The sequence below is a fragment of the Saccopteryx leptura genome, chromosome 5, assembly GCF_036850995.1.
Source record: "Saccopteryx leptura isolate mSacLep1 chromosome 5, mSacLep1_pri_phased_curated, whole genome shotgun sequence".
NCBI classification, from domain to species: Eukaryota; Metazoa; Chordata; class Mammalia; order Chiroptera; family Emballonuridae; genus Saccopteryx; species Saccopteryx leptura.
In genome coordinates, this window is record NC_089507.1 from 204,346,872 (window position 1) to 204,372,744 (window position 25,873).

At 54.0% G+C, this 25,873-nt stretch overlaps 1 protein-coding gene across 1 annotated transcript in view; it reads left to right on the forward strand.

The window, feature by feature from the left end:
• The window catches only part of CDH22 (cadherin 22), a 123,361-nt gene that overhangs the window by 84,970 nt on the left and 12,518 nt on the right, over positions 1-25,873 (forward strand). Inside the window, exons 5-8 of the mRNA XM_066387623.1 lie at positions 534-701; positions 4,322-4,515; positions 7,306-7,559; positions 17,013-17,149. Coding sequence (XP_066243720.1) covers positions 534-701; positions 4,322-4,515; positions 7,306-7,559; positions 17,013-17,149 — 753 coding nt within the window. The remainder of the gene's footprint in view (positions 1-533; positions 702-4,321; positions 4,516-7,305; positions 7,560-17,012; positions 17,150-25,873) is intronic.

Sequence of the window (25,873 nt, forward strand, 5' to 3'; positions counted from 1 at the left end):
GAGTGCACTTGAATGTGGGGTGAGCCCCATTCACTTTGTTAAACACTCACCAGGCTGCTGCTCCGTGCCTGGCTCTGGGCCAAGTGCCACTGACAGGCGATCAGGCACGGGCCAGACCCCCTCAGGAAATAGCAGGGTTCACCCTCACATGGGGAAACGGAGGCCCCAAAAGTGAGATGGTTTGCCACACTGGCTGGCAGGTTCTAGTCCCCACACCTCTTTCTAGTAAACCGAATAGTCCATTCTGTTGCTTTTGTGTTGTGTGTGAGTGTGTGAGCATGGATATGTGTGCTTGTGTGTATGTGGGGAGGGGGTATTGTGTGTGAGTGTGTGGAGCACTGAGTGTGTGAGTTATCTGTGTGAGTCTGTGAGCATGTGTGGTAGCGGCTGAGCCCCATCCCTGTGCTGTGGCCGTGACTGTGTCTTCGGCAACCCCTCCTGAACTTGACTGAGCCAGCCTCTGCCTGTGGAGGGCTCCATGTCAGCTGGCAGCTGATGTGGACATCCTGGGCCTCACCCTCCCTCGCCCACAGGCGTGATCCGGACGGCTGTGCCCGACCTTGACCGCGAGAGGCAGGAGCGCTACGAGGTGGTGATCCAGGCCACAGACATGGCGGGCCAGCTAGGCGGCCTCTCGGGCTCTACTACCGTCACCATTGTGGTCACTGATGTCAATGACAACCCTCCCCGTTTCCCGCAGAGTGAGTAAGACCTTCCCAGAAGAAGGAGACAAGTTAGCCCATCCAAGCCACCCACTGTCCCTGAGTTCCCTTTTGGCTTCCTACCAAAGGAGAGACTCCCATCTGTGTGTCTTGTCTGTCTACTCAAGCCAGCCCCTTACCCCCAGACCCCTTCCAATCATGCTTTTTACACTGGGCCCCAAAGCCGTCTGATTTTCCATACATTCAAGTAATATGATTACCTTCCCACCCCTCCCTCACCGTGCTTCCGGCCAATGGTAAGTTCCCATCTGTCCACCCACCCCGCCCCTCACAGCGCTTGCACACATGCCTATCCTGACTATTACACATGACCTGCCACTGACCCAAGTGTGCAGAGGGGTGGGGGTGGACACAGGGATGTGAAAAGAGGCTGCAGCCATCCCCTGGCCAAGGCACACCATATTGTGCCTGAAGATGCTGAGGTCTGGAGTGACAGGTCTCTCCCTCCTTCTCTGTGCTTCTGAGTTATGTGGTCTTTGCCTCTCCTGGCACAACAGGGGTTGAGGGGTATCTAACCCAGCCCCCTACCTTCCCCATCAGCCCAGCCAGCCCCTCGGCCCCAGGCTCAGGCTGAGAGCTGTGCCAGGGCAGCCGCCGAGGCTGGCAGAGACTAAATGCCATGGGGAGCTGGGCTGATTCCTATCGGGCAAGTCATTACTCAAGGTCTGCTGCTCTCACATTAGGGCCCGCCACAGGGGACTGACCCCCCGCGAGATAAGGGAATCCAATCCCTTAGCTAAGAGCGCAGAGTCATCGCAGCCTAGCGCCTCAGCCCAGACACGGAGTGGGGTGGGCAGAGCCCCCACAGCCAGCCCCATGTCACCAGGGAGCCTGGCACAGGAGCCAGGCTGCCACCCACTCCCCCAACCCAGCCCCACCCACTACGGGCAAGCACCAAGTAGAGGGATGGGGGCCACCCAGTCGTCTGCCCAGTTGTACCAGGCTCTGTGCCAGCTCTGAGCTGGAAGGGGTGGAACAGAGAAGAGACGAGGCGCCAGGGCCCCAGGAAAATTCTTATTTAGTCATTCATTTATTCATCCTTTAGTTTTAGCACTTATTTATTATGAAATATAGCACCCAAACAGAAGGGTGTAAAATATTAGTGTAAAGCAAACACTCCTGTAACCACCAATCAGGACCCCACAAGCCCCCACATGCTCTCTCCTGATCATAACTGGCCCCCAACTCTTCCTCCAGGACTAACCAGAATCTGCTCTTGCTGCGATCCTCAGCTCCTTGCTTTTCCTTAGGGTCAGTGCACCTGCGTGCATCACCTCATATTAGCATTTCATTTCATCTATTTTTAACCTTAGGTAAATGGAATCCATACCACACAAGTATTTGCCTTGCTTCTTCGCCTCTCAGACTTACGTTTGTGAAATCACAGGTTGTTGCTCGTAGCCGTCATTCATGCCTTTTCATTGCCGTATAGTAGTCCATGGTTTCGCTATTCCACTGTGGATGGACATTTTGGACGTTTCCAGTTTCGAGGCTGTTATGGAGGATATGGCTTGGAACGTTGTTGCACATCTCCTAGTGTCATTTTGCACACATTTCTCAGCTCATATACAGAGGAGCAGAATAGCTGGCCCATGAGCTATAGATAGTCATCTTCAACTTTACTGAATAAAGCCAGACTGTCTTTCCCCATGAAGAAATGCACGTGTCCGTTGCACCACACCCTTGCTAGCACTTGGTATTGTCAGATTCTTTCATTTGTGTTAATCTGGTGAGTGCGTACCAGCAAACTCATGCTTTTTATTCATTCAGTAGTCACCCACACATTTCTTTTGTGTGACAATCTGGTGTCCTGCCCGCCATTGAGCATGCCTGATGAATGAGATGTGGTCCCTGCCTTCCTAGAGAGAGACAGAGAAAGAGAGAGAGAGAGAACAGAGAGTAATAAGTAATAGGGACATGCAGTAATCCTGACAGTGGGCTCACCTGGAGGGCTTGGGGCTCGCAGGAACAGAGCCTGAAGGTCTGGGAAGGTTCCCTGAAGGAAGTAACATTCTGTGAGACCAAAGGGAGAGGGGGAAAGGAGGCAAAGGCAGGAAGAGAGTACCGTGGGGGGTGCCAGGGGAGACGGAGCTAGTCATATTTAAGGAACGACAAGAACTGCAGCCTGGCTGAAGCTAGGGTTGGGTGGGCAAGTCGGGGGATGAGGCCGCAGCTGTCAGCAGGAGCCGGGCAGCAAGCTTCTTGTAGGGCTGGCCCAGGGGCTTAGACAGCTCCATCCCAAGGGCAGGAGGGAGCTAGGCAAGGGGTTAAAGCAGGGATGTGGCAGGATCAGCTTGTGTTTTAGAGAGAGTGCCCCCCCCCACTAGCTACCGTGTGAGAATGAATCAGAGGTATCCAGTCCACACAGGGGGCATCCAGACCTGTGTGGGGACCCCACCGATACTCCCCGCCTCCACAGCCCCGGCGGCGTACGCACTGACCCATCATTTAGCACAGGGGTCCCCAAACTATGGCCCAGGGGCCACAAGCAGCCCCCTGAGGCCATTTATCCAGCCCCCGCCGCACTTCTGGAAGGGGCACCTCTTTCATTGGTGGTCAGTGAGAGGAGCATAGTTCCATTGAAATACTGGTCAGTTTGTTGATTTAAATTTACTTGTTCTTTATTTTAAATATTGTATTTGTTCCCGTTTTGTTTTTTTACTTTAAAATAAGATATGTGCAGTGTGCATAGGGATTTGTTCATAGTTTTTTTTATAGTCCTGCCCTCCAACGGTCTGAGGGACAGTGAACTGGCCCCCTGTGTAAAAAGTTTGGGGACCCCTGATTTAGCAGATCACCCTCACCTCCGCCTCAGCTCTGGGAGCAGGGCGGGGTGCTGTGTGCCTTCCATCGGGCCTCATCCCTTCTGGTTCTCCATCTGCTTCGCCCCTGTAGCCACAATGGTCATCTTGCCATTCTTCCAACATGCCAGACATCGCCACCACCTCGGGGCCTTTGCACCTGCTGTTTCCTCTGTCTGGAATGCTCTTTCCCAAAGACCTGCTTGGCTCAGTCTTTTGCAAAAATGTCATCTTCTCAGCAAGGCCTTTCTTGATTACATTATTTAAAATTACACACTCCCTCATCAGCACTCCCATCCACTCCCCCGCTCCATTTTTCTCCAAAGTACCCAAAACCATTTGACATACTGCCTGTCTTACTGATGTGATTGTATAGTGTCCTTCTCCTTCCATAAGAGGAAAGCAGTGTGAGAACCAGAGTTTTGGTCTGTTTTGCTTGTTGCTATAACCCCAGTACCCAAACTGCATCCAGAACATCATAGCTGCTTAATATATAATAAGCAGAAATGAAGGAATCACTGAGCAGACAGGGAAGCGTAGGCCCAAAGAACTGCAAGCAGAGTCCCAAATTAATCAGCAAGTAAACCCAGGGTCAGATTTAAGACCCTCCTCTTTGCACTGTCTCCTGCATTTCTGTAGAGGATATGCCTGTCCGAGCACCTTTCTGGCCACTCTGGGATCCCCTGGCAGACACTGCCCTCCCTGGAGCTCATCTGGGCCCCCTCTCCACTCCCTTAGAGCCGGTGAAAGCTGGGGTATGGGCTGCCCCATCCCTGCTTACAGCCTTATCCCCTACAGAGATGTACCAGTTTAGCATTCAGGAGACAGCCCCCATCGGCACAGCCGTCGGACGCGTGAAGGCCGAGGACTCAGACGTGGGCGAGAACACGGATATGACTTACCATCTCAAGGAGGAGAGTGGCACCGGAGGCCATGTGTTCAAGGTCACCACCGACAGCGACACTCAGGAGGCCATCATTGTAGTACAGAAGGTGCTGCTGCCCCAGAGGGTTTCAGGAGGCAGGCCATAGGGGGTGGAGTCAGGGAGGCCTCTGACAGCCAAATATTCCCATCCCGCTCACTCCAGGGATTAGGTCTTTCCAGAGACCCAGGACTGACCTAAAAAAACACTGATGGTTTTATTCCCATTTTACAAATAAGAAAAGGAGGCACAGCGGGGTTAAGTGGCTTGTCCAAGGTTGCACAGCTAGTTAGTTGTCAGAGCCAGGATTCAATCCAGATATGAATCAGTGCTTTTAATCACTATGATGTGCTAATTCAAGTACATGCCAGGACCTTGACCTGCATCATTTCCTTTAACCCTCACCTTGCTGTCTGAAGGAGACATCACTATGCCCATTTTTACAAGTGAAGAAACAGTCTCAGCAGTAAAGGAGCTTGTCCAAGGTCATATCTATAAGGGGTAGAACCAGAATTTGAACCCAGGTCTGGTGACTCAAGTTCTCTCTGCTGAGTCTGACAGCCTTCCTTACCCACTGGCTTGCCCAGAAACCAGAAGCCAAAAGTGCAAACTCAGTGATTTCTCAGAGGAAGAAGATAGGAGGTCAAATAAAGAAGTGAAACTTGTTTTCTAGGACTTGGTCGTGGGCTTGGCAAGTCAGGGCTGTACAAGCCTTTGAGACTGTCCACTCCAGTCCTGCTCTGCCACGGAGGTCTCGATCTGCTGCGCTGGCCCTCAGATGGTTGTAGACCTTTGTACACCTTCAGGGACAGGATGCTCCTCCCTGTCATTGTCCGGCTCTTCCTCCTCCCGTGTAACCAGAACCTGCCTCCCTAAATCTGTTCCTATTAACCTAGGCTCTGCCTTCTGGAACCCTCAGAAACATCTGCCCCTGATGACCCTTCATTCACTCAGTAAGTACATTAGGACCCACTCTCTAGCTGGCCTTGAGGGGTGAGGATAGAGTAAACTGCAGTTTCTTCAACTACTTCCCAAAGAACAATAATAACATAGCTGGCGCTTATAATAAAGTGTGCACAACATACGAGGCGCCCTTCAGCTGCTCTCCATGTATTAACTCCGGCCATCCCTGCAACAACAACTCTCTGAGGTGCTATTAGTGCCTGTTTCACAGGCCCTGAGAAGTTCAGTAATTTGCATCCAAGGTCATGCGTCCTGCGGAGCAGAGTAGGAATATGGGCCTGGGCAGTCTGCCTTCCAGAATCCACCCTTTTAAGCATTATGTGGTTTTCAGTCTTCTGATCTCACCATGCCATGTGCCATGAGTATCCTCCCTGTAAATTGGACCCATTTCACAGATGGGGCATGGGAGGCCCAGAGGGGCCCAGCATCGGAGAGTGTACAATCCATCCCCAGCTTTGGGGCTTCAGCACAGCCCTTGCTTTCTCTCACCCTCAGTGCTGCCCTCTTCGGTCCCCCCCACACAGGGGCCCTCCCACGGGTCCCAGCTCTGGCGACTGAGGTGTCTCTGTGGAGTCAGCGCTGGCTCAGGGAGCAGAGCTCTGCCTGATTGATGACCGGACCCCAGAACCCATTCCTCACTCTCAGGCCGGGCCACTGCTGCCTCCCTGCATCCTGATTTCCCAGGCAAAAGGGCCAGAAGAAGGAGGGGGAAATTTTGCTGCAGGAAAGGTGGGGGTGGGAGGTTCTGAGAGGAAGGGTGGGTTCCTACACACAGGGAGGATCTCCAGGAAGCGCACCCTTGTACTCAGGTAGCTCCCACCATTGCAATTTCTCTTTGCTGTAAGGCAGCGATTTTCAACCTTTTTCATCTCACGGCGCACATAAACTAATTACTAAAACTCTGCGGCACACCAAAAAATATATTTTTTGCCGATCTGACAAAAAAAAAATAGGTATAATTTTGATTCATTCACACCAGATGGCTATTGTTGTGTTGGCTGCTGTCATTTTTTTTTTTTAATTTGACAGTTTAAGAGGAAAGAGGTTAGTGCCCCTGACTAAATAGTCAGGTATTACACATTTTAAAAATTCTTGCAGCACCCCAGTGTGCCGCGACACACCGGTTGAAAACCCCTGCTGTAAGGCATTGACTTTAGAAGGCCAGAGACAACACAGTCATGAAACTCACTCATCAGAGGGTCACCCATTAGCACTCCCTGATGAGAAGCAAGGCTCAGCATGGGTTTAACCAGATCCCCCGGAAAGCTCTAAGGCAGCCGGGTTTATCAGGCTCAACTCGCATTAGCGCATTAGCGGCTGCCGCCTATGCACCGGGGGATCCCGCATTAAATCCTCCCAGCTGAGGCCCAGAGAGGCTCAATAGATTGCCCGCAAACACACAGATGGTCAGCAGCAGAGCCAGGGCCCTTTCCGATTGTGGGGTAAGGGCCTGTTCTTGGGAGCCGCACTGCCTGGGTTTGAATCCTGCCTTTGCCGGTGACTACCTGCTATATATATGACCGTGGGCAAGTTACAGACTTCTGGACCCCGATTTCTTTGTTTGTAAAATGAGATAATAATGCAAGTATCTTAGGGGTGTTGTAAAAATTAGATACGTTAATATATTTAAACAAATAATAAGTGCTTTGTAAATTAACTAAATGCTCTAACATACTGGACGGGACTGGACAGGGTAGTGAAAGGGTGTCTGTCGGTGGGTGTCCCTCGGCCAGATGGTGGGCGGGGCCTCACTTTCTCCCCCTGTAACCGAGAGGCTTGGGCTGAGTCCGTGACCTGGAGCCAGCCCCGCCCTCTCTGGGCCCACCTCCCTGCCTTGGGAGCTGTCAGTGTCCGGGCGACCCCAGCCCCCTCACCTGCCCTCTGCTTCCTCCCGCAGCGCCTGGACTTCGAGTCCCAACCCGTACACACCGTGGTCCTGGAGGCCCTCAACAAGTTCGTGGACCCCCGCTTCGCTGACTTGGGCACGTTCCGCGACCAGGCGATCGTGCGCGTGGCAGTGACTGACGTGGATGAGCCCCCCGAGTTCCGGCCGCCCTCCGGCCTCCTGGAGGTGCAGGAGGACGCGCAGGTGGGCTCCCTGGTCGGCGTGGTGACTGCGCGGGACCCCGACGCCGCCAACCGGCCCGTCCGGTGAGACCCCCGCCCGGGGCCGACGCCTGCTGCCTGCTATCCCGCCAACCTTTCCGCACACAGAAGGCGGGCAGATGGGGGGTGGGCAGGTAGGGAGGGAAGGAAGGAGAAGTTGGTGTGGGGGAAGGGCAGGAGAAGTGGACACAGCTGGAATTCTGAGACAAAGGAAACCGATGTAAGAGCTGTCACAGAGAGACAAGGGACTCAGGACAAAGAGAGAGAACCAAGCGTGACAGACCGGCTCAGGCTGGGTCCTCTCTCCGCCCACACATGCTACCTTATGCCCTCAGCTTGTCCATCATAGGCTCGTGACTCCTCAGTTCCACTGCCTTGCCCCACCTCCCCCTGTCAACAGCTCCTCCGATTGCCTCTAGACACCTCAAACTCCTGGTCACTTCAAGAAGGGGGTGGACCCGTGCCATTCTTCCAGTTGTTCCATCAGAAAAGTTGGCAACATCCTGACTCCAGTCTTTTCACACCTCCCTCCAAGCCATCAGCAAATTCTGTCCTCTCCACCTTAAAACAGACCCAGAATCTGACCCCTTATCACCACCACCATCCCATGCTACCCCTGGGCCAGGACACACTTTCTCCTACCTGGACTATCACAGTTGCCTGCTGGTCTCCCTGCTTCTGCCCTCACCCCCTCTGTAATCTAGTGTATCTAGTGTAATCTAGAATCAGTACAGGACCCAGACTGAAACTGCCCCATCATAAATCAGAGCATGGCCCTCCTCTGCCCAAAGCCCTCCAAAGGCACCTCTCTGGCTCAGAAAAGAGCAAGCCCTCATAGTGACCCCCCAACCCTGCATGACATGGCCTCACTGTAACCCTCTCAGCCCTCAGCCCCTGCCCCTCCTTTCCCCTCGCTCACTCTGCTCAGCCGGCTGGCCTCCGCACAGCTGCACAGATGCACCAAGCTCACTATCTCAGCGTCTGTGCAACTGCTGATCCTCTGCCTAGAAGGCTCTCCCCTTTATACGGCCAGGCTGGTCCTCATCTCTCCTCTAGGTCTTTGTGCAAGAGTGAGGCCTTCTCATGAAGGCCTCATTGATCACCTTTTTTAAAATTCCAACCCCCAGCCCCAACCCTTCGTATCCTCTTTCCTCATTTTCCTTTGCCCTCATTAGCCTTTCCACGATCTAACACATCACCTATTTTCTGACTACTTTGTCTCTTCCACAAAAAGATAAACTCTACGCGGGTAAGAATTTACATCTGCGTGCTGACCACTGTATCCTCAGGGTCTCGCCTGATGCCCAGCACTCGGTGGACACTCAGAGAATGTGTAGCGAGTGAATTCAATGTAAAAAAAAGAATGAGAAGAGACAGAGAGAGATGCTCACGGAGATACTGAGAGGAAGAGATCTGAGAGAGGGGGGAGTCAGTAGAAAGAACGCATTGTACCTAAGGGACAGAGGGACCTACCTGGCAATGTAGAAACAGATACCAGTAGAGAGAGAGGCGGAGGGGACCGAGGGGAGGGGAGGCTGCAGCTAGTGGAGTCCCTGGAGGGTTTGGGGACTGTAGGGGTTGAGGAGCCCCTGACTGTGGCTTCAGTTGGAAGGAGGTCAGATAGACTAGAAAGGAAAAACTGTTGTAGGAGAAACTGATCCAGAGGAAGAAGTCAAGGATGGAGGGAATGGCTATTAGATTGATGGGAGTGTCTGGAGCCCCCAGCTTCCTTCCTACAGCCTCTGGACATAGTCAGTGAACACTCTCTGAGCCCACTATATGCCCAGCTCTGTGCTAAGCATTGCAGAAAGTGGGATGGATAGTTAGTTTGGGGATCTGTGCATCACGCAACTACAGATGGGTGACATCCCCGTCATCGTCTGTGTGAATGGCTCTCTGGGAGTTGTGCAGCACTCAACTTGTGCAACCGTGCGTGGCAGCCCTAGGGGAGGACACAGAGATGCCACCCTAACTGCCCAGGGGCTCCCGGACTCGGAGATCTCCTCAGGGGTCTGATGGGATGTCCTAGAGGAGGCAGGAAGTGAACAGAGCTGAGCACCTGGGTCTGGTCAGGGGAGGAGCGTTCCAGGCAGAGGGCGAGTGTGCAGACACAGGGAGGTGGAGGAGGGGTAGAGTGCCTGGAAGAGAGCGGGCTGTGGTAGCTACAGTGCACTGAGGACACGAGGCGCGGATGCGAAGTCTGGCGGGCGTCCAGGGCGGGCTGAGCTCAGACTCTGTCCCTGGGATGGCTGCTCTCTTCTCACTGCCAAGACCATCCTGCCTTTGAACTCCTCCTCCGTCCTTCCACCCCGCTGTTGGTACAGTCTTTCAACCTCCGCCTCAGCCTCTGGCTGGGCCCCGGACCTCCAAGGGGAGAGGGCATTAGCACCCATGTCTGCCAGGAAACTGAGGCCCGGAGAGGGGAGGAGGCTTCCCTGGGCTCTCACAGGGAGTTGAGAACCAGGAATAGGAGCCGACTCCTTGCCTCCCCGGGTAATGCTCCCACCCACCTGCTCCCCTCCTCTCCAGTATTGCTCTCCATGCCCCTCAGTCATCTCCCCCTCCCTCCCTCCCCTTCCCTCCTGCTTTTATCTGCACTGAAAGGGCCAACTTTGAAACCTTCTTTCATCTCTCTTTGCTGGCCCCTTCCCTGGGGCTCCTCAGATGTGGAGGCGGTGAGGAGCTTGAGACAGGTCCAATTTAACACCACAAACATTTACCCAACTCCTCCTCCTCCGTGCCAGGCCCTGAGCCAGGCCTGGGGACGCGCAGAGATGACTCAGCCAAGGGCAGAGCTGGAGAAGGGGGCCCAGTCTGTAGAGACGAATGTGGAAAGGGGGAGCCAGTGAGAGGCGGGGGGAGACAGAGAGGGGTCCTCACAGGCCACGTGTGCTTCTCAGGGCCTTGCTTATATCCTAGCTCCCTAGTTCTAAGGGTCATGGACTGAGCCAACGCTTATGAATTGAGTCATGTCCGGCATCCCAGGAAATGCAGGAACAGTGGTGACAAGACCTTGTCTCTGCCCACATGGACTTTGCCTTCTTGTGGGAAGAGACAGTCAACAAGTAGTTAAGTGGGATCATTGCTTATATGAGCTATGAAGAAAATAAACAAGGTAGTCGGGAGGATCCGGGCCACAGGGGGCTACTTTGGATTGAGCAGCCAAGGAGTTGACAAATTGAGCTGAGATCATAATGATAAGGAGAGAGCCAACCAGGCAAAGATGCGGGGGAGCGCAAGTGCAAAGGTCCTGAGGCAGGATCAAGCTTGGTGTGTTCCTGGAAATGAAGACATAAAACAGTATCCCGTGAGGTTTTGCCTAGCACAGAGGGTGCTGGGAAGTGCAGAAATGCAGATGTCCAGAGTGATTTCTCTGAGACCCTGTAGTGAGGACAATGGAAGATGCCACGTAGTGATGCATCTGTGCCTCGGAGGCTGTTTCATTCATCTTACGGATGAAGAATTTGAAGGTCAGGGTGGAAAAGTGACTCGCCCCATGTCACTCATCTTGAAAAGGAAAGGAATGAGCTTTAACCCATGATTTTCTGCTTCCTGAGTCCAGCCTCCTGCCATGTCGCCCCTGCTTGTTATTCTCCTTGTGGTTAGTGCAGTGCCCAAACTTGTGCCGTGCACGAGGCACAGAGGGTTGTCCGACACGGGCAACGGGAAGACTGGACTGCATTTGAATGAATCTGGTGGCGGAGCAGAGTGGGCTTGGGCTGAGGCAGGGGCTTGAGGGCCAAGGTGCTCCAAGGAGGAGCAAGTACTCTCGCACCAAGGAGAAAAGTGGACACAGGCTTCCCCCAGGCGGCTCTTGGGGCCAAAAAGGATGAGGTTGGAATAGGAAGAGGGCACTCCGGGATGGAGGGATGGTGAGGGCCAGGTGGCAGGAACTGAAGAATCATGGAGCCAGGAGGTTAAGTTCAGGAGCAAGAAGATCAGTTGGATGAGCTCATGTGAGAAGGGTTGGGAGATGAGGACAGAGGGGCAGACTGTGAAGGACATTGAATGTCAGGTGGAGTGGGACTCTCACCTTAGGCAGTGAACGTCAGGTGGAGCGGGACTCTCACCTTAGGCAGTGAACGTCAGGTGGAGCGGGACTCTCACCTTAGGCAGTGAACGTCAGGTGGAGCGGGACTCTCACCTTAGGCAGTGAACGTCAGGTGGAGCGGGACTCTCACCTTAGGCAGTGAACGTCAGGTGGAGCGGGACTCTCACCTTAGGCAGTGAACGTCAGGTGGAGCGGGACTCTCACCTTAGGCAGTGAACGTCAGGTGGAGCGGGACTCTCACCTTAGGCAGTGAACGTCAGGTGGAGCGGGACTCTCACCTTAGGCAGTGAACGTCAGGTGGAGCGGGACTCTCACCTTAGGCAGTGAACGTCAGGTGGAGCGGGACTCTCACCTTAGGCAGTGAACGTCAGGTGGAGCGGGACTCTCACCTTAGGCAGTGAACGTCAGGTGGAGCGGGACTCTCACCTTAGGCAGTGAATGTCAGGTGGAGTGGGACTCTCACCTTAGGCAGTGAAAGCCTTGGGAGGCTTTTGAGGGAGGAAGGAGACTGCTCAGATGGGCCCGTCTCTGGAACAGGCAGCCTTGCAGATACACTGTCCATTTCTCGGCCCAGCCATGTGGGTCTCCTTTGCACATCAAAAACAAGAAAGCTCACACTGGACCTGAGGGAAAGAGCCCTTAGGGTGCTCCCAGCGCTCCAAAGTGGGTGCAGCAGGACATATGTGGGGTTTAGAATCAGAGAAGACCTGGGTTTGGATCCCAGCACAGTCGTAGCCTTGTGGGAGAATCTGCACCTGCTCCAAACCTCAGTTTTTGCGTCTCTAAAGTGGGCATCATAATAGTACCTGCCTCGTTCCTTTATTTTTTAAATATGGGTATTAAATGTCTACTATGTACCAGGTTCTACACTCAGTGCTCCCAGGGCCAGAGGGAGGATTATGTGTTCAGACATTACCATTCTTCTCAGTGGTCTGGACACCGTTTCTCCCCTTCATTCTGAAACTGGTACTAACCACATACAAATTTCTAGGCATCATGTATGGGCTTTGAGTGTGTGCCTTAAGGGGGTGGGCATATGAGGGAAAGAATCGCAGACAGGGTGGAGTGAACAGAGGGAAATCACTTGATTTGAAGGGGCAGCCCTTTCACAGCTAAAGAGTCCCCCCACTAGCAGCTCAGGTAGGGGCTGCACTGTCCAGCCTACTGTGTGTATATGTACAGGGGCCCACACACGGGCACGCCGGGAAGGCTGCATACGCAGGAGCCTGCGGACTTTCACCATTATTATGCGTGTGTTCACTACCTATACACACATGCATGTAGTATCCATGCCTTCGTGTGCGCCCAAGCCAGGAAGCAGTACCCGCCCCACTTCCGCCGCCCTAACCTGGGCAACAGCAGCATTTTGAGCTGTTTGTAGCATGTGGGAGCTGGCCGGTGTACCTGGCTGGTCCTTGAGAGGGCGCTCTTAGACCTGGGGCTCTGGACAGATATGGCCTGGGAACTTGGCTCTGCCACTAACCAGCCCTGTTGTCTCAGGGCTAGGCACCCGGCTTCTCTGAGCCTCAGGTTCCTCATCTGTAAAATGGAGGTGATGACAGGACCCAGGAGGATTTGAGTTACAGAAGCACATGACGCCCTTACACAGGCTTAGCACAGTCTTCCTTGGCAAATAACAATAAGAGCTAGTTTGTATGTCATGTGGCAGGTGCCCAGTGCTGTTGTGTTTTATTGATAGTCACTCATCTAATCTCACACCCCCCCTTGTGAAGTTGGTATCATCATCATCATCACCACCACCATTATCATCTCCATTTTTAAGAAGAGGAAACTGAAAAAAAGAGAGATTGAACGGCTTGCCCAATGTCAAGTGGCTAGGTTTCAAATCTGGGCAGATGGGCGCCAGATCTGCACTCCTGACCACCACTCCCAGGCCTCCCTGGCACATGCACGTGTGCGCGCGCACACACACACACACACACACACACACAGGCTGACATGCACCACATTCTCTCATTGCACTCTCCCACCACGTGTGCTCTGGTTACCCGGCCTGCTCTCCAGGTCCTGGCTGACTGAATGAGAAGCAGGACTGTGAGATTTGAGCAGCATATTCAAGTGCCACAGGTGCCTCCTTTCCTCCTCAGGCCATTGGCAATACTCCAGTGTCCGTGTATCGTGCCTCCCACCCCTGGGCATGCAGACCAAACACTGGTCGGAGGGACTTCTGTGTACCTCTGGCAAGACATTTCTGAGTAATAATTAGAATAACAATAGTTCCCACTCTGAAGTCGTCTTCCTGGAACTCAGCTAAGTACCTCATCCCCCAACTGGGCACTTAATCTTCCCAACGACTGGCCAGGTAGGATTATCATCTCCATTTTGCTGAAAATCAGGCTCAAAGATGGCAGTGACTTACCAGGGTCAACCTGCACCTGGTTCCAGACTCAGGCTGAGCAGCTGCCTCTTAAGCCTTTTCCCTCCCAACTGCCGCACAGTGTCACACACACACACACAGGCACACACACCACTCACACAGTCAAGTCACACACAGGCACACGCTTTCCACCCACAGTGCTGACCAGACACACAACTCATGCATCTACACGTGAGGCACGCAAGCCTCCCCACCACCTCCACGTTTGACAGGCCACACTCCGTGCCACCCACACGCCGTGCCCATCCCCCACCCCGCCCACTCACTTGCTGGCTCCCTGAGCTGGAACAAAACCACCTGGGCTCAGCCAGCCACTCTGACCTGCAGCCTCAAGTCTTTAGCTGGTTAATGGCAGCCCCTCCCCTTCTGGCCTTGGGAACAGCTGCCTCCTCTTAGATTCCAGCCACCCCCTCCCCCTCTGGCAGGGAACAAAAGAGAAAAGCTAGGGGAGGGAGAAGTCTAGGAGGAGGGAGAAGAGAGGAGAGAGTCTGAGCAGAGAGGGGAGAAGCAAGGAGGCAGTCAGCATCCTCCCACAAGCCTGCCTCCCGCCCAGCCGTGCCCCGCCTTCAGGAGCCCTAGGCCACGTCATTCCCCTGGCCCCCTCCCGGACTCTGCTCTCCTGCCTGAAAATCGGAGAAACGGAGGTCGGCCCTATTCCTTCCAGCTGAGCCGACACTCAGAGTCTGGGTCTACCTTCTCTGGGTGCAGACATCTGACGGGCCAGGCTGGGGAGCAAAGGAGACCTGAGGCTCCACGCACTGCAACTTTGGATGGGTCAACAGGCTAGCAAGAGCTCCAGGTACAGAGTCCCAAATGTGGATACAAATTTCAATTCTGTGACCGTCCCTTGGCAACCTTGGACAGGGTCGTCTAGCCCTTATGGCACTTCTACATAAATAAGAAACACCCCCCCACACACACACACACCCTTTGAAAAGATATTCCCTGGGCAAGGACACACGACTTGGCAAGCCGGACACTGGCTGGACTTCACCCCAGCTGCCCCCTTCAGCCCGGTACCTTTGCACAGGACACAACCTGCACAACCGTGCTTGGCAGTGCTAGGCGGCAGGTTTCTCTCTGAGCCTCAGCGTCCTCATTGGCAAAACGGGGAGATCGTATCAGCCTCACGGGATGCCAGGCAGGGACCTCATCTGCCTCCTTCCCCCGCTGTCCCCAGGGCCGAGCACAGAGCAGTGCAGAGAAGGCTCTCAGTTAATGGTCGGAGTGGAGGGATGACTAGAGGAAAAGCAGGCTACAAACTGTGAAGTGCTGTACTAGTTAGTGGCAGGAGCTATCACCTTGGTCTGAACCTTCCCACACAGACTAGTCAGGGGCAAGGAAGATACGGATATAGCAGCTTAGGGACAGGAAAATGCATTAAATGGGGGGCTCTGGAGACTGGCTAAAATGCCCACGATGGCCATTAGCTTAGCCTTTAGCACAGCGGCTCTCAACCTGTGGGTCGCGACCCCAGCGGGGTCACCTAAAGCCATCGGAAAATACATAATGCATATCAGGTATTTACATTCCGAATCATAACTGTAGCAAAATTACAGTTATGAAGTAGCCACCAAAATTATTTTTTGGTTTGGGGTCACCGCAACATGAGGAACTGTATTGCGGGGTCACGGCATTAGAAAGGTTGAGAACCACTGCTTTAGCAGTTTGCCACAAGCCCTCACCTCTACCACCACAGTAAATGTGAAAAGAATAAGGGCTGTCCCCTATGCCCAGATCCATGAGTCACCTCCTCTGACCCACACCAGTCGGAGGTGAATATGAATCACTCCCTTTTCCAGACAAGCACACAGAGGCCAAGGAGGTCTAGTGACTTGTCCAGGGTCATGTAGAATAAGTAACATGGGCTACTCTCAGACCTGTGCAGTCCCATGGTGTCATTAGCTCCATTCAACAGATGAGGAAACTGAGGCTCATAAAATTTTGGTAGTGCAGCCAAGGCCCCACTGAAGGGTCATGTCAGGGCTTTGGGACTCCAACAGGGGTGTTTCTGGTGTCCTCACCTCCCTGAGCCTCCGTTTCCCACTCTGGGAGGTGGGGAAAGGGCCTCTTTCCTCCTGTCTAAGGGAGGGACTAGTACATTGGGCTGAGCCCTGCCCACTAAGCTGCTTTGTCAGGCTGCACAAAAAGCCCTTGCTTGGCATTCAAGGTCTTTGTGGGCCACGCAGCCTGGCGGCACCCCCGCCTGCGTTATCAGAGCAGGAAGCCGGAGCCAGCGCTGGCTGGGCCTCGCTGGGCCGCCGCCGGAGACATGTGTTGGACACGGGCCTTTCAGGCCTGGAGCCGCGCACAAAGGCCCGGGAAGAAGGCGGAACAAAGGGCTTTTTCACAAGGCAGCTGAAAAGCTGCAGATTAGTTTCTGCATGCTGGGCAGGCGGGGCTGGGGTGGGAGGGGCGGCCGCCATTCCCCCAGACACCCTGGATACAGCATCACTCAGCGCACGTCCCTGGCCTGGGCCTCCATGCGCAGGCAGCCAGAGAGAGGCTCTTGACACCAGAGCCCACCCCTTGCGTGTTCTGGTGCCTACTTCTCCCTCACTTCCCACTTCTATCTATTTTTGCACCATTTTCCATTTCCTGAACAATTCTCACCACCTGCCTTTGGACTGTCTGTGGCCTCTGCTCAGTAACAATCCCACCCCCTTCTCAAGCCTAATGCCAGGGTCACCACTTATGGAAAGACAAGAATTGGATATCTAGAAAGTGCTAAGGCTTGTCAGTGACTCTGCCTACTTCCAGCCCTCGAAACAACTGTGGGTGCAAATTATTAGCCGCATAACCCAGCTGAGGAAGTCAGCTCAGGAAGGCTGAGGGCTGCCAGGGGGCCACACAGCAGGTGCCCAGTGCAGCCCAGAGACAGGCTCAGCTCCCTTTCCACTCCCCCTCTGTTGGAAAGGGTTTCTCTTCTCCTCGTGTCTCCCAGGCAGGTGGTCCCTCTTTGGGTCAGGTCGGGTGGGGTAGGGGACATGGGCACGGGCTCCATCTGGTGCTAGGGCACCTTCAATCGGCCCTGCTCTGCCTCCATCAGGTACGCCATTGACCGAGACTCAGATTTGGACCAGATCTTTGATATCGATGCGGACACGGGTGCCATCGTGACGGGCAAAGTACTGGACCGCGAGACAGCGGGCTGGCACAACATCACGGTGCTGGCCATGGAGGCAGGTAAGCCGGAGGGAGGGGCGGGCTGAGGCAGGGCAAAGTGGAAGAAACAGGGCAAAGATGGCGGGGTGGGGGGGGGGGGGAGTTGATGGGCAGGAACAGAGATCTGGAAAGGATCCCAACCCAAAAGAACAGGGCCATTCTTGAGGCTGGTTTTCTCCCCTCAGCATTTATTGAGCACCCACTGTATACCAAGCCCTGTTTTAGAGGCTGTGTGGATACAGCCCTGAACAAGACAGAAAAGCTCCTGTCTTCATGGGGCAGAAGCTAGCCAGTCAACCAGTGAAGAGAAAGGTGGGGGAGGGAGTGGGGAGGAAGAAGGAGACATTTCAACAGAGACCTCAATAAACTGAGGGAGTCGTGCCCACATCTGAGGGAAGAGTGTTCCAGGCAGAGGGAACAGCCTGTGCAAAGGCTCTGAGGTGGCAGGTCTCCTGGCCTGTTAGAGGAGCAGCAGGAGGCCAGTGTGTAGCAAGGGGCAGAGTGATCAGTCATTGTAGCATCCTTGGTCTTTACTCCAAATGAGGCAGGAGCCGCTAGCGGCCATGGCGCAGGGGAGGGATGATGCCTGACAGGTCCCTCTGGCTGCCACATTGAGAAAGGAAAGCAGGGTCTCAGCTGGAAACCAAATGCAATGGTGCCAGGAGGCTAAGATGGTGGCCTGGCCCAGGGCAGTAACCATTGGAGGAGGGGAGGAGTGGCCAGCTTTGAGAAGCAGGATGGCGAGAGAGCCAACAGGACCTGCTGGTGGCGTGAGGTGGATGTAAGAGATGGAGAGGGGTCAAGGAGGACTCCAGTGTGCTTGGCCCGAGTTTCTGGAAGAGGGAAGAGCATTGCACACGTGCGTGCATGAGTATGTGTGTCAGCATCACGGGCACACTTTGGTGCAGCCGGGAGGAGTGTGAACTGGGAGAAAAAAGGGGATAGGCCTGAGACATGGGGTCCAGATAAGTAGGGACGTGGAGGTGAGGAGCTAAGAGTGCAGGGATTCACAGAGCACCAGGAGAGGCGAGTGCGTGTCCGGGCCCCTCCGTGGCCAGCTGCCTGGCCCTGCTCTCTGAGCACCCATGCCCTGGCAGCCTAAGGTCTCAGAAGCCAGCAGAGCGTCTAGCAAGCAAGCATGGCAACAGGAACTTTCCGTCTCTGAGCCTCAGGCGGCAGATTTCAAACTCCCCTCTGCGTCACCTGCGCCCCAGGCCCTCCGGTTGCCCGGAGCCCTCCCGCAAGCCTCCCTGGTCCTCCTCCCGCTGACCTGACCGCAGCCCTCCCACTTTGCAGGCCCCACCAGCCTATCCGGGGGCTGCGGCTATGGAAGTCCCTAGGCTGAAGTTCCCTTTGCCACTTTCAACTTCAGTTTAAAAGAAAATACAAAGCTGGCTCAAACCTCAGTGCCTGCTGCTCCCAAGTCTTTGAATCCACTCCGCCACCACATGAAAGAGAGCTAACAAAGGTGGCTGGAGAGGAAGTGGCGGCTGGACTGGGGGAAAGAGGCCCCGCCCCGCCTCCCTGAGCCTGCTCCCTGGGCAGCCAGGGGGCGTGGCCTGCTGCCGGCAGAGATGCCTCCTCTCCTTACCCACAGAGGCATCTATCTCCCCCGGCAACCTGCCTGCACGCAGCCTGACGTCCCACCACAAGCGCATCCCCTCTCCGGTTAAGCACTGTGCTTCTACCCAGTGGGTCTCTTTCAGAAAGCAGCTAGAGTAGCATGCAGTCTCCAGTGCTGCCCGGTCCCAGGAGAAAGCATGTGAGGGACTTTCCCCCAGAAACATTTTACAATGTTTACCTAATACACAGTCTGGGTTTTACTTGCTTTCTAGCACATAGTTTTATGAAACCATAATCAGTAAGAGATGAGTACCCATTTTACTGTTGGGAAAATCAAGGCTCAGAGAGGTAGGAGACTTGCCCAAGAATGTGCACTGGCAGAGCTGGGATTTAGACCAAATCTGCCTGGTTCCCACCCATAGAATTGCTGTGTGGGCACCCTCTTCCTGGTACTCACTGCTCTCTGAGCCCCACCCCTGCCCCACCCACCAGTTCCCAACAACTGACCCTGAGGAAGAGGAAGACTGGTCACTGGACTAGAGACACTCCCCACCTCTGAGCTGCCTTCCACAAGCCTTAACCAACTCTCTCCAGAATACTAATCAACGGAAGATCGAATGGTTCCCACTTCACAGGGCTGGTGGGAGGTTTAAGTAGGAAAATGCATGGGAAGAACTTAGCCTAGTACTTAATAAGTGCTATCTATTGATCTTGACTCTGCACTTGACTTAAGCACCAACTCTGCTGGGCACATTACAGTGATATGTTCATTGAATCTTCCCACCCGAGAGGTGTCAATTCTGCTACTGTCCCCAGCGTGTGGATGAGGAAACGGGGACTCAGAGAGGTGAAGTCATTTGTCCAAATTTCCAGCCCCAGCCTGTCTGACTCCAGAGCCCAGCTCTCACCCAGAAAGATGCCCCTCAAGTCCTAATTCCTTGGTGCCAGGCATAAAGCCAAGTGTGTCACAAATAATTCACCCACTCCGGCTTCCCACCATCGCCTAGAGATAAGGACAAAATTATTATCCCCACTTTTCAGATGAGGAAACAGAGGTCAGGGGGGAACAGGGATGACCCCAAGGTAGAGCAAGTCCACGAGGGACCATGGCTCTACCGCAGACCTCCCACCTCCCAGCAGGAGCCCAGTCCCCAAGGGCAATGCCAGTGGGTCTGCACCCTTGGGCTGAAGCATCCATTCATTTGGCTTCCACAGAAGCAGGGGATGCTTGAGGGGTCACCGCGGCCCCGCCTGCTCTGGGTATAACAAACCTAAGGTGACAAGAATCAGAGGGGAAATATTTATACACAGCGCGGAGTTTTGCGAGCCCGCCGGAGAGTGCCGCCCTCGGCCGGGAGCCGCCGCCTGTCACACTGGATTACCTCAAGTCTCCCAAACCACTTAGTATGCTGTCCCCCCTCTCCGCTCTGCCCATGCAGACGCTCCTTCACTGACATTATCTTTAACGTTTTGTAATCATGAAATATTAATGACCGATATTGAATTTAAAGTACAATTTGTGTCTGAATCCTTCGGTGGAAAGGGCAGTTGTAAAGGGACAGTCTTCAGAGGGACTGGGGGAGGGGGCAGGGGACAGCGCTGGGGTTGGGGTAAGAGGGGCTGCATCTGGTTCGCACCCCCAGGACGGTAGACCCTCAGCTTGTCCAGAGGGGTGGTATCCATGCCCAGGACAGCCGAGTGGTCACCAGACTAGCCGGAAACTTCCCCATTTGAGTCACCCCAGGCCAAGTCACATCATCCAGCACCCTGAATTTTTCTTCATACCACAGAGCATGTTTTATGATTTCTATATGTATTTGTAGAAGTATTTAGTTCATCTCTCTTCCCCAGGTAACTGTGCCATCCACAAGGGCAGGGTCTCATCTGTATCTGCTGCATTCACATGGGGCCAGGCACATAGTAGGTGTGTGTAAATATGTACTGCTGTTTGCTGAGTGGCTAAATGGGCTTGCCCGCCAGCTAGGACAGAGGGCGGCATGATGGAAGGGAATGGTTCTAGCTGCTTGGTTCCAGCTGTGCGAGCTTGGACAGGTCACTCCCCACTCGTTGCCTTTGTTTTCTCATCTATAAGATGGCACCACATTGGAGGACGGTAAGGATAGTAACTAGTAATGAGAGCAGTTTCTGTTATTCATTTGAAGCTTGCAATATGCCCGACTTCATGCTGATGCTTTCTGTCATGCTGAGCACTTTATATATATAAAACATCTCATGTTGTGCACTTTAGAAATTATGCATGTGAGGTGCCTAGCACGGTTCCTGACACACAGTAGGTGCTATTCGTAGCCAGAGAAAATCTGACGGGAGGGAGGATGTTGGAGATGATGGACTCCAGCCTCCCCACCCTACCCTGTTTCACAGCTGGGGAGACTGAGCCCAAGGAAGGAAAGCCACTTGCCCAAATCCACCGATGAGGTAGCTTTCGGACTCCCAGTTCAGTGCTCCTTAGAAGAACAACAGAGGGGGATCTCAAGGGGCTGGAGGAAGGACCAGGGATGTTAGGACAGGTTAAGTGGGTTTGAGAGGCAGAGGTACTGTTTTTCCTCCAGGGCCAGCTCCCACCCATGTCTCTTCTCAACGAGTGTTTTCTGAGGGCCCCTGTCACCCACCTGGCCCGGGCTGGTGGTAAACGGGGCCACTGAGCGTGAGAGTTCACAGGCGGGCAGGGGATGGGCATCAACAGTGCATGGAAGTAAGGGGCAGCGGGCACCTGGGAGGAGCAGGCAGAGACTGGCCCAGCCTGAGGGAAGAAGGCAAGACAGCTTTCCCAGAGGAGGGCTGTCTCCGTTGGGTCTCGGCGGAGGAAGCCACTCTGAGCAATAAGGGGTTGAGGTGCTTCCCACAGAAAGGCCCCTGTGTGTGAAGGCCCGGAGGCCTGTCAGTCCCCTGCCCATTCTGAGAGCCAACAGACTGTGTGTGCCCAGGGGCTGGGGCAGGAAGGTGGCTGGAGCAGGCAGGCGAGGGGAAAACGCAGAGCCTCCCTGCATGGCCAGCGAGGAGCTGGGCACCTCCTGGAGACAACAGGGAGCCAGTGTAGGTCTTTGAGCAGAAGAGTGACAGGCACAGTCAGATGCATGGTCCCCCTATACACTCGGTTCATAGGGGAGAGCAGACAGCAGGGGTCTGGCCTGCAGAGCAGCTGGGAGGCCGGCAGGAAGACCCAGGCGTAGATGTGTGCTCTCCGCATCTGGGGCAGGGCCACAACAGCTGGAAGAAGTGCTAGGGAGGCGAGTGTGGGGAAGGGGTTTGGCACAGCCCTGTAAGGAAGGGGCCACTTTGGTAGGCAGTGAACTCCCCGTCACCAGAGGTGTATAAGTCAGGCCTGGACTCCTTTTGGACTGAGTAACTTCTGGGATCCTCTGCCACCTCAACTGCCTAACAGTTGCCAACATGAACACAGAGTTTGTGATATCCATAGTCTCCACAGGACAGCCCAGAACATCCAGACAGTTCAGCCCAGGGGAGGCAAACCTTTCCCCACACCCCTGTTTCAGGGCCCCACCTCACCCAGAAGTCCTCCCCTACACTTTGGAAAACTAAACTGCCCCCCCCCCCCCCAACAAGGCCAAAGCCTCCAGTCTCCTTGAGGGAAGCCAAACAGATCATCAAAGTCCTCGGGAGACAGACAAGGGCACGCAGACCTCCCACTTCCACTGGAGGTGAGTGGACACAGGGCGAGGAGTCCATTCATGACAACCTGACACCCCCTCCCCAGGAGCACCCCCACCTGCTCACCCAGCCCCCCTCACCATCCTGCCTGTTTGTCTTGGCCGGCTGGTAATTGGGATGATAAATCTTCCTGCCCAGCTGGCCAGCTCTAATCAGAGGCTGGTGTTTCGATGCAATTTAATTCCTTTGGGAGGAGGGGGGCTGGGGAGACGATGGAGAAGAGGGTCAGGGTTCTTCTCCTGCCCCCACCGCAGCAAGGGAGCGGGAGGGAGGTACCTTCCAGCTACCCTCCTCCCTCTTTCTCCCTCCTTCTTCCTCCCCCTTCCTCTCCCCACTCCTCTCCTCCTCACTCCCACCCTTGCAGCCTCACATCTCTCTTTCTCTCTGGGCTTCTCTCTTTCTCTGAAAGCCAAAGAGAACTTCCAAGTCCAATTTTATTTGTTTTACTGATGAGAAAACCTTGGTCCAGAGAGAGAGGCAGAAACAGGGTCCCACAGCGAGACTGCTACCTAGATGGAGAGATCCTGGAGGGGTACAACCCCCCCCCCCCAGAATTAGTTCATCCAAGAAGGTCTCGGTGTCTCCCTGTCACCTCCCCCAGCATCCCGGCATAGTCAGGGACTGTGAAATCCATTCATTCAGTAATCTTTATTAAATGCCTACTATGTGCCATGCACCTGGGTGCTAGGGATACAGCAGTAAACAACACAGACAACAATTCTGTTGACTTTCTAGTGGAGGAGGTAGATGATGTGCAAGTCAAGGGGATGTTGGATGTGCGCTATGGAGAGAAAGCAGGGAAGGGAGTGTCTGGTGGGATGGCACAGGCAAATTCAGCTAAGTTCATCAGGGCAGGTCTCTCCCTGAAGACATCTGGGCAAGGAACTGAAGGAGGAAAAGGAACAAACTTGGAGCAGAGTTCAAGAGAGGGCCAGGAAGGTGGTAACAGGAAGAGCCCATGGGGCCTGGTGGGTATGTAGGACTTGGACTTGTGCTCTGATTGCCCAGGACTGAGGCAGTCAAGGAAAGCTTCCAGGAGGAGGCAGAGACACTTGTTTGGGACCTGGAAGGCAAATAGGGCTCTGACAGCTGAAGCTGGTAAACTCCCCCTTTGGAACCAGACCCAGGTGTGAAGCCGGCTCCATTGACAGTTCCTTATGAGACCTTGGGCGAGTGGTTTTCCTCTCTGAGAGGATTTCTTCATCAGTAAAACGGCAGTGATACTAGTCTGTACCTGCCACTGTCGTTGACAGGATGAAATGAGGCAGCACAGGCCTTGGACCACGGCAGATGCTTGCTATGTGTTTGCTGGGGTTCTTCCGGGAAGAGTCACCAGGTCAGGTCCCATCTCTTCTTCCCTCCCCAGTGGCCCCCAGTCCCCCAAGCTCAGTTTGGTTCAGATACTAGGTGAGTAACTGCCAAGGGTTGGGGGTTTCCTTGGAAGGGATCCAGAGCCATTTTCTGCAGCCTCCTCCCACCACAGAGCCTTTGCACATGCTGTGGTGGGAGGAGGCTGCACTTTCCCTTCCTTCCCCTTCACCTGATTGGTTTAACAACAGGTTTCACACAACTTCCTTTACTTCCTAGTTGGATCTCAGCCTACAGGTCCCTTGCTCCAGAGAAAACATCCCTGCACCCCACCGGCATGGGACCAACCCCCTGGTCCATGGTCTCACAGCTCCTGAACTTTGAATCTCTTTAATTTTTTTCATAGTCTGGAGTAATGTCTGTCCCTGCCACTAGACTGAGAGACCGGGTTGGTCTTGCTCACTGTTGTGTCCTTAGTACAAAGAAGGTGCTCAATCCATAACTGTGAGCAAAAATAACAGAAGTCTCAGCTCCAAATTGCTCAGTCCAGTCCTCCATCTGTTATACATAAAGGGACTCCAGGGCCCAAAGTGTAAGAGAGCCGCCACCCACACTGCCCAGCCACTCTCTGCCCCAAGTCTGATCTCTCCCTGAAGTACCCACAGAACCGCTCAGCGCCCCGCCCCCCAGGGCATCACCTGCCACCTCCCAGATGAATGGTGAGCCGGCACGGGGGAAGAAGCACCAGGCCGAAGCACGTTTAATTTTAATTTAGGAATCGCTAAGGCTGCAGGCCTGCTCGGCTCTGGGCTGTCAATCAGCCTTCCTCAAGGCTGCATCAATTAGTTTAAAAATATTGAATGTAATTTTGCCTGACACAACATATTGCAGCTACTGCAAAATATAATTTATTTTAGAAGAAGAAATAATTAAACTAATTTGCATGTCAGTCAGCTGAACTAAGATGCCAAGAAGGGGTGGGGGGGAGGGGGACCCATGAGGGATCTGGCCCCTGGAGAGGGCACCTGCAGCTAGCTGGGTATTGGGTGAGGTCACTACGGGCCTGGGTCTGAGTGGTATTTGCCGCTGGATGCACAAATATTCAGACAGCTAGGGCGCCCACTGACATTGTATCTACACCAAGCACTGGACTTGGAATCAGGAGACCTGGAACCCAGCCCAGCGCTGCTACTGATTTGCCCGTGGCTGTAAGCAAAGTTCTGCCCCTCTCTGGGCCTCAGTTTTCTCATCTACAGAATGGATTTAACAATGGACCTCCTCAACAGGTGGTTTTGAGGATGATACGAAGTCATAGATAAGAAAGTTTGTTATAATCTACCCATTAGATTCCTGGAGCTGTTAAAAAATATCAGTGATCAAGCCTTGGGCATCTGTGTGTTAGAAAGGCTTTCCAGGTGACTCTGATAAGCAGCCCAGCTGGAGACTGCTTTAATGTCAAGGGCACTGGGTTCTTTCTGACTTTGGGCTGGCCCACAGGCTCTGGGGGTTTCGGCCAGCCCCCAATTCGGGGGTCCCTGGATAGGCTTTGCAGGTGGTCACTTGGGCAATGCAGAGACCCACCTCCTCAGTGCTTACTCAGCTGCCCCGCCTCTTAGATCTGAGACCCTCACTCCCACCAAAGGGTTCAGGGCTTTCCCACGAGATGACCAGTGACATTTTAAAAGAGAAGGCAGAACAACAACAGAATGGTAATTATGTGGGACGAAAGATGTGTTAACTAACCTTATTTTGTAAACATGTCACAATATATACATGTATCAGATCATCACACATGGTACACCTTAAACTTAGACCATGTTATATGACAATCATATTTAAATAAAGCTGGATTTGTTTTTTTAAAGAAGAAGTAGGAGATGCCTAGCAGAACCCAGAGGAATAGTGCCATAATGGGTACCTCTCTACCTGTGGACCCACTCCTCCAGCGGGCGGCTACCCTCTGAGGGAGGAACTTGTCCTGAGGTCACCTGTCTGTGTGCCCATAGGACTCTGTCTCTCCCTGTAGTCCCTGCACTGTCCCCACTGCAGGGGAGGGAGCCCCCTCCCCTCCCTGTGCCTCAGCGGGGAGAGAGGTGCATTTTCCTGGCAGCGGGCCTCACCCGCCCCAACTCCAGAAAGCACCCACCATCTGTCCAAGTTCTCCAAAACCACGCTCTTAAAAAT